General features: G+C 29.5%; 1 protein-coding gene across 1 annotated transcript; it reads right to left on the bottom strand.

Moving 5' to 3' along the window:
* Positions 1 to 6,933: 6,933 nt before the first annotated feature.
* On the bottom strand, positions 6,934 to 9,326 carry LOC123302525 (synaptophysin-like). The gene is made up of 5 exons (XM_044885496.1): positions 9,187 to 9,326; positions 8,949 to 9,113; positions 8,735 to 8,872; positions 7,377 to 7,550; positions 6,934 to 7,316 (listed from the first exon to the last, which is right to left on the bottom strand). The coding sequence occupies exons 1-5, from the start codon at positions 9,241 to 9,243 to the stop codon at positions 7,209 to 7,211; spliced, it is 642 nt and encodes a 213-aa protein (XP_044741431.1). The 5' UTR covers positions 9,244 to 9,326; the 3' UTR covers positions 6,934 to 7,208.
* Between the last annotated feature and the right edge of the window lie 202 nt (positions 9,327 to 9,528).

The following is a 9,528-nucleotide window of genomic DNA, read 5'->3' as shown; positions in this document are numbered from 1 at the left end:
ATGAGATAATAGTTTTTATACTAAATCAATTGCCAAATTTCAAAAGTACCAATTTTGGCGCTTCTTCAAATAAATTATCCACTTCCCTCCCTCTTAATGGGAAACATATCAGCCGTTATCTTAAATAAAGTCGGGCTGTGATCGGACTTGTTGTATTCGTCACCGTTCCGAGTAGCAGACAGAATTACTACCTATTAAAACGCCTCCCCCCGATTAAGGGGAAGGAGCTTTATGCACTACTTAACTTACTTTAAAAATTATTTCGCCTATTATAGAATGCTGCATTATCAGCAAATTGAACTATATACCTATTTTATTTTCTAAAAAATTAAAACCCATGAAATTGTAAACAAATGGGGAGACAAATAAGGGCAAGCGGAGATATTCATTGACTATTTTAGGCGGTACGACGTTCGCCAAGTAAGCTAGTTTTATATAAAAATGAACTAAAACTGCAAATTTTTGCTTAAAAAAAAAAATTATGCGATTTTCGACGTATATTTAAAAAAAAAAAAAAATTTGTATATTTTACGATCCTCCGAAAATAGATTTCCTTACCACCTCGAATGACGCATACAAGATCACCTGTTTTAATTTCAGAATACATAAAAATAAATAAACTGCCAAATTTAAAAAATGTTAAAAAAAGTTATTGACTATTAAACAAACAAAAAAATCATAGGTAGATTCCCCCCTTAAGGACATTCCTCGGGAAGGTTTTATTAGGAAATCACGTTTTATTAGGAAAATTTTTAAAACATGTATATATGCATTCATGGAATAATGCCCCTTATAAGCAGGTAAATTTTTTATATTTCATATTTCAAAAACTATGGTAAATGATGAAAAAATTGACTCTTAATTTTAATCTAATTTTCTAAGTTTTAACAGAGTCCACCCTCAAAATTTGAAACGTAAGTGTCAAATATTTGCATAAACTCATTTTTTTGGGAACTTCTTTAGAAATACAATTCTAAACGTTGAACGGAAAATTCAACTTAAATAGGTATACTTTTACTCAAAAATTTCTAAAATAAATTGAAAACAAGATATGAAAAAAAACTCGTAACATAAGAGCTACGTTAGCTAAACGAATTTCCACAGAGATTGAAAAAAAATAACACAGCCCGAATATTGCATTTTCAATTTTTCAAAAATTTGTATTTTGAAAACTAAGCGTCTATTCAAAAAAAATCATGAGTAGAAAATCTCGTTTCATCAGAAAAATTTTTAACTCGTGTACCTATATACATTCTCATTAATGTCCCCATTCTAAAAAATTTCGAAAACTAATATTCATTAATTATAAAAGCATGACAAATATTTTTCTGTAAAGAAAGTTATAACAAGCGGCATTCGTTTTTCTATAAAATAGCAATTGCGCGTTATTTCTTCTATATAGTCCCGCCAAAATCCGTCATTGAGCATGCTTAATTTTCGCATGGAAGTTTTGCAGGATCCCGTTTAAAACATGCCCCTGAACGTCAAAGTGCATATTGCCGCTGAATAACCCGGTATGATATTGTTTAAACTAATTTTTGGTATATGCTAGAAATATGATATTTTCACCGATCGACTCAAAATTAAAACGAAAAATTTCATTTTCCACAACGAAATCCCCCAGAAAATCGCAAAAACTGTTTTTTCAATTTTATGAGGGGTTTCGTTGTGGGAAAAATAAATTATTGTTGGGTGATTTTTCGTTCGCTTTCTTAACAATTAACAATCAGGCACTTAAAATGCAAGTAGCAAAAATTTTTTGTCGGATGTTCTTGAGTAAGCTTTACACTACAAATAAAAATTTTATACATATTAAAAATCTGATTTTTTAAGGGATGAAGATAAAAAAAATCCTGTTTTTCAAATTTTACGAATTTTTTACTCGATAACTGGAGGGTTTAGAGAAAAATGCCTAAGTACATTTTTTTAAAATCTTGACCCCAATTATATGATATATATTTCCGCAGCGATTCAGTCAATATTACACATTTGTTTAAAAAAATTTGTTTAAACAATATCCTACCGGGTTACCCACCGACAACCTGCACTTTTACGTGCCGGAGCATGCTTCAAATACGATCCAGAAAAAATTTTCCATCCGAAATTTAAGGATGCTCAATGATGGATTTTGCTGGAACTAATAGGAGATTTTCTCTATATCTTAGCCATCAATATTTTAAAACTTATAATTCGAAAAATTTTACTCTTAATTTTTCCAAGTTCCATCAGAATTTATTAACAAAATTTAAAACAGTATGATCATACATTCACTTTTCGAGAAACTACCTTTAAAATAGAATTGAAAAGAAAATTCTAAAATTAACTAAAATTAACTTTTAATCAAAAATTTTCCAAAACAAATTGAAAACAAAATATGAAAAAACTTACTTACCGTATCGAAATATTGAACCATCATAATCGCTAAACAATTTTTCGCAGGCGCTTCCATACTATGGAAACTTTCACTGGTAAATAATCGCATTTTCAAAAAGAAAAACTTAATGGACCGATTGAGCATAAACACTTAAACACTCAAATACAAAATAAACTTTTGTATTTATGAAAAAAGTTTTATTGAATTGTGGATTCGGCAAAAATTTTCAAATTTAAACAATATAATTATTAATTGCAGGTAAATCGTGGTCTCGCAGGTTGATTGCATTTATAAACTAAAAGTTATAAACTAAAAATTATAAATTGTTAGCCGATGTGAATTATTGTTAATTATAAATAATATACAAACAATATAGGTACAGTCAAAACTGGTTACATCGCTTGTGACGACCAATCGGTTACTACGACAAATTAGGGCTGTCCTCTTTTCAGATTTGATCGGGAGACAGAAATTGTGAAGTTTCCGCTGATTTACAATATTAATATAAATTCTTCAAAGTTCAATAAATATTTTTTGATTATTCAAATCAGACAAATCGATTGACGTAAGAATCGTTAAAATCGCCTCACCCGTTTGGTTTTTGGTGTAAAAAATAGAAAGGATTTTGTACCCCCAAAAGGCACATCTTTGAAAACTAATCCAGCCCACATACTAACTCTCTCTTTCCCTTGGGAATCCCCTACGAATTTTCGGAATTGAATCCCGCTTTTATAACACCAGCTCGCTTTAGACACAGCCCTACATATCAAATTTCAATTTAATTGAACTTAACAGGTTCGTTGGAGAAGCCCAAAAAAGCCCTTGTGGGAGATAACAAGGGTTAAACGGATTTTGGGAACACCCTCATTCCACAGTGGAGTATTTATACGAAATTTTTGGACAAAGTCAGAAAACTCTTTTGTTTTGCATTGAAAGTTGTTTTTTGGAGTAGTTAGATAACCACTGCGTCACAAACAGGCTATTTGCGTTACCTTAACTTCGCTTCCCGTGTCATTCAATTTATATTTGCTGTAAAAAAAGGTAACTTTTTTTCATTAAATTTATCAAACACAAAGCTTTTTGTCTATGTGCCCCTTTTTGCCCGGTAAAATTTTTTATAACAAGTCAAAGTTTAAATATTCTACAACATGTTTATGAAAAAAAATCTTACTCGATCTTGCGCCTTTTCTTTTAAGACTAAGATAAGGATACAGATTAAGATAGTTTAAGTAAAAATTCCAAAAAAGGAGCCAGCAGTTTTCCAGTGAAAATTTATTACTTATAATTCAAAAATAACCTTACGTGAAAACTAAAGCAAGCATAGATAAGAAAAAACATGGCTAAGAAGCAAAAAAAATTGAAGAAGAAAATGAAATAATTGGGTTTGAAGACGAATATGACTAAACAAATTTTTTTTATTGTTGCCAAATAAAAGATACTTTCGCATCTAAATAGTCTTTTGAATAAATTTTCAGCATAAAAATCCCTTCATTATATTTTGTCCGGAAATTTGTTATTCCACTGTGCATTCCTTCCCCGTTGACCTTAACTATTCCACATGTCAACTTTCAAAATTAACTGTTCATTTAAGTACAAAAAAAAAAAAAAACGTATATATATCGCTTATAATGACTCAGATATTCGCACCGTGCGTGAGTTTTATTGGAGGCGTTACCATGGTAACGATACACTTCTTTAATTATAGAATTGTATGGATGCATATATAATTGTATGGATTGCATTTATGACTTACATTGAAAATTTAATATTATTGTCTCACAAATTTAAATACATAATTATGATAATTTACATTTGAAAAATAATATTTGTGCAATTGTGATTTCTGTTTTTTACAATTTTTAATGCATTAAGTTTAATTAATTAGTGTTTTACAATAATTTTAATTTGACATTTTCTATAACATTAACATGTAAAGAATTGCAAATTAGTCATAACAGCGTCCTTTATCGCCAAAATTTTTACTGGTAGCGCTGGCATCGATTTTATTGTCCTTATCATGACTATGCACACAACGAATAACGATTACCATTTATAAGTCGTTATAACGAGTTTTGACTGTATGTGATAATAGTTTAGAATTTGAGCAAGTAATTTAAAACATTATTTTATAAATTTAAAATATATTCTTGTTTTCGATTTTGCGTTACTGCATTTGATTTCATAAATTATTTTAATTGTTTATTATAATTATTATTTTGATAACAATTCATTAAGAGTCTCATGTTACTAAATATTTATAATTATTTCTCTTCGTTATAATATTTTGTTTATATTAGATATAAAATTATCAATACATATAACACAATTAATTTATTAAAACGAACCAAAGTTTGTACACAAAATTTTATCTAATAATAATAATAATGGGGTTTAACCTCCGTTTCTCTGACATGTACGCCTATAACAGAGACCACCCACATCATTATTTGTTAATCTTTATTTATTTAACTACATACACATTTTACAATTACAATTTGATGTGGGTGGATTCGGTTACTTCGTTCTTATCCAAGCGACGACAATGTGATAAATTGTACACAAAATTTTACCTAAACAGCTGTATCCTTGCGAAAAATCATAGAATTTGCAACTTAAATAGCTCATTTGAAAACTTATACTTTCTAGTTTAGGAATCTATTGCTAAAAAATTTTTATCATCCCTTGCACGGAGCGTTAAAAGAGTGAAAAATATTATTCCGTAATTATATATGAAGTTTTAAAGCTTACCAAAATTTTAAAAATTATAAAATTCTCTATTCAACCATGATAAAAACAATGAAATCGATCCATTGGTTCATGGAGGTAGAGAGAAGGAGAATGATCGCTGTAGGAAATAGTGTCCCAGAAATACGGTCAAAATAAGTGAGGCGCTGGGATCGCTAAGTTGTCTTAATAAAAGCGGGTTGTTAAATTTGTATATTATGCAAATAACTTCATCTACTTATACTCATAAACAGCTAACTTCGCAAATACTACTTACCGACGAATTTTCAGGGACAAGCGCGCTAATGCTTTAGCGTGTAGCGATCGTTCTACTTCTCTCTAACCTCCATGGATTGGTTCTTAAAGGTCGTCCTTGTACTGGCTGGACGTAAATTGTGCATTTTTATACCATGCATATATGTAATATGCAAGGTATACTAGTCCCAAGTTTGTTACGCTTAAAAATATTGATGCTACGCACAAAATTTTGGTATAATTAGTCCATTTCCGGTTGTCCGTCCGTCCGTCTGTGGACACGATAACTCAAAAACGAAAAAATATATCGACCGTAGGACCCATCTTGTAAACCGTTAGAGATAGAACAAAAATTCCTCATAAAAAATAAATACCTTTTGTTTGAAACATTTTTTCGTAAACATCACGCGAGGGCGCCAATTAGGCGCAAATTTTATAGTATGTATTATATGGGAGTATCAGTTATATATGTGTGACATGTATGTATGTGTAATGTGATAAAGTAATCAATACTGTCTATGCATGGTATTTCAACAATTAACTCAGTCAATTGTTTGTTTTCACTTGTTTTAAATTAACATTGGCGGCGAAAGGGTCTTTACTTGCTACCTTAAGAACAAATTTTCCAGAAACCTGAATATTCCAAAAAAAAAATTTTCAATATTATTTTCTCGTAAGACTGTCAACAAATGTTAACATTTTTGAAAATTTTTGTTACAAAAATTTACACTGTAAAGTATGATTGAAACTTTACTAAACAATAGATAAAGATTTATAAAAACTATTATAAAAAAATTACTTTTGCTTGTAATCTAATATTTTTTAATTAACATTGGCGGCGAAAGGACCCCCTTAAGATGGACTACGCAAAAAATGGAAGTATCCACCCTTAATAACTCTGGACCTGATCTGATTGTTTTTATGAGTGAAAACACTTCGATTTAGATTAAAAATGGCACCTAGAGAAATTTAGGTTTTTAGATTTCAAATGAACACACTGTATATATATAGATTCAGATTTCAAAATTACCAACAACTGTATTTTACTGACTTCCGATATATAGTTTCAAAAATATTTTTTTAATATCTAAAACTAAAAATTTGTCAATTCCAAAATTGCATAGCTTTAATGTTTTTAATGAAACGACATCTGTGGAATCTCATTCAAAACATTTTACATGTACAAAAATACGCGGTATTCGAATTATTTAAACTTTGTAGCTCGAACGAAATGTTATTTCCCTGCGAGGTATTGAGAGTACATATTTATACTCTGTAACTGGAAATTAGGAAAATATAATCGCAGCTTTCTAAGTAGAAATTTTAGCAATTGATCTTCGTATCTTAAACTACTTGTTAAAGCCGAAAACGCATTAACTCGAATTTTTTGCATTTTCCTTGATGATCGAATTATCGAGATTCCACTCTATGTTAGATTAAACATATCTGGCACGCTATTTTTTTATGTAGCACCTGCTGTGTAAATAAAAATCCCAATTTGTTTTTTTAAATTACAATATTTCGATTTTATTAATTATTAAATTTGCAAATATTACAAAAATTAAAATTAGTACTTTGGTGTAAAAGTTACAAAAATTATTTAAGGCACTAGAAAAGAGATTCCCCTAAAAAGATCTAGATTTAAAATAATTCCCTTTTGGACGGACTTTTAAAAAAAGTACTTACGTTTTCTTTTTTTCACTTTGCAAAAAACGCTTTTTTTATATAAGGCACTAATACTTCAGTTCAAAATGTGGAAGACATTTTTTCTTGTAAAAAAATAAAATGTGAAACGTTATTAAAAAAAAAAAAAGTCTTAAATATATTCGAAGAAAAATATTCTAATTTTCCTTATTTAAACTCCACTTGGAGCTTGATTCGATAAACTTTGAAACCATGCTGTTTCTTTATATACAAACCATAAATCGGATGCCCATAAAAAGAAATTTAAGAATCCAAATATCTAGACAAAAATTTATCGTAAGAAAATTTAGAAGAAAAAATATACAAATTTCGAACTTACAATTGATATCGTTAAACGAGTAAATCCGGATCGACTTATTGTACAACAATCTAAACTCATTGTAGTTTTAATTGTTGTCGGATCTGTAACACTTTTTAAACCGGATACTCCATACGCCCAAGCAGCTGAACCTGATAACCAGAATACGGCTAAAATTACTGTTGCTCCAAAATCCTAGAATTTATACAGAAAATATTATTTATACTTCGTCCGATGCTAAGCTTATCTTTCAGATTTCAAAGAAATTTGTGATTGAAAATATTTAACTGCCCTTGAATGTTATAGGGTGTTCTATTTTCGATGCTATTTTTAAATGTTCCCCTATTTTGGTGTTTCGAACTAGAATGTCATGTTTTTTTGACAAGTGAAAACATCCCGATTAACAAAAATGACGAAATATTCCACCGATGGACGTGGGTGAATGAAAAGTGTTCCGTTTAGAATGTTATTTTTAATTAAAAAATTAAATTTCAACACATTTCAAATATCTCCAAAAAGTAAAGTGATGATTTAAGGGCCGGACATCTATCTAGTGCTATCTAGTGAGTTTATGGGCCTAGAATAAAAGGATCGATTCCTCTTGGTCAATAAGGGATGGTTTTTCAATTAAAAATCTTCGCCATGCTGATAGGTGCTCAGATCTGTAACACGAAAGTTTTCAGTTGGACACACATCAACATCTTCGCAAAATAAATGGTTAAGTTTCGAAAATCTAAAAAAAAGAGGAAGATGATAAAATTGAACCCCTCCAGGACGAAATCCAATCCCGAAAATTAAAAAAAAAAAAGGAAAATGATAAAATAATCCCCCACTCCCCTCCAGAGACGACATCCTGGATCCGACCAGCACTGCTGAATATGAAACAAATATGTAATCAAAAAATCTTTTTTACTGAACTCGGTAGAATTTATATTGATATCGATATTCGGGAGAGATTGCACGATTTCGGGAGTCAAACTACAGGACTGCATGTAAAAATACAGGACGTTCTAGTAAAAAAACATCAAAATGGCAGCACATTAAAAAATACCATCGAAAATGGAACACCTTCTAAATCCTGATAAATTAAATTCAATGGATGTGAGGAGATAGAGTTGGAGAACACCTGGAGCGATTGATGAGTGTTCATCTTTTATCAAATCTTGTGAGCTGTTTAAAACTTCGTAGGGAGATATATATTAAACAGACCACGATTTATTGTAAAAAAAATGATAAAATATTTGATAGGATCTTAGATAGAGTCTTCAAAATGAAATTGTCACATTCGCAGTTGATCCTTCAATTAATTTCAATTTTTAATACATAATGAAGAATTAATATTTAAGTGGAAAAAAATAAAGCGTAAAAAATATACTCACCAAAAATGGAAAACGTTTATCGTTTTTATAAACATCTTCAATTAACGCGTAAACAACAGAAATTCCAATCGCATACAAAATCGATAATAATCCAGTTATGAAGAAAAAGTGAGCTTCGAATGAAAAATCAGCATATAACTATGAAAAAAAAACCAAAAGTCGATGGAAAATCAAAGTTACCGTCATTTTTTTAAAAGAAAAACAAAACACTCACTGTAAATTTAGAATTAGCGCACACTTGACTCTGTGAAATTTTTACATCAAATGGATATTCAATTGGATACGCATACGATCCAATTGTACCATTTTCAGCTTTACAATTAAAATTTAACTCGTTCGTATAACTTGTGGTACATGAAAATGCCAAGAATGCAAATATCTACGGATGAAAAATTGGATTTTTATTTAAAAGCCGGACGTGCAAAAATTTTATAGTATAATAAAAAACGTACAAATTGAAATACTCGCATAATACCCAACGGTTCTTTAAATACTGATAAATCTAACATTTTGACAAAAAATGTGGAATTTTTTTAAAAAACTATCGTGGAAAAAAAACTTTTAACAAGCCACTCCTAATTAAAATATTATCTTTAAAATGTTGAGGACGTTTAAATAATTGTTATTGACAGTAGTTCTAAAACTGTTACGCAAATATTAATTAATTTCGTTTATAGTTTTAAGATGCAAATTATACACAAAATAAATGATTTTATCCACAATTTGTTAAGAATATTCAAAATATTCAAATGAAATTTTTATAAATTTTATTTGAAAATTTTTTAAATTCTTTA

The sequence above is a fragment of the Chrysoperla carnea genome, chromosome X (genome assembly GCF_905475395.1).
Source record: "Chrysoperla carnea chromosome X, inChrCarn1.1, whole genome shotgun sequence".
Taxonomy (NCBI): Eukaryota; Metazoa; Arthropoda; class Insecta; order Neuroptera; family Chrysopidae; genus Chrysoperla; species Chrysoperla carnea.
This window is presented reverse-complemented; position numbering and strand designations above follow the sequence as displayed.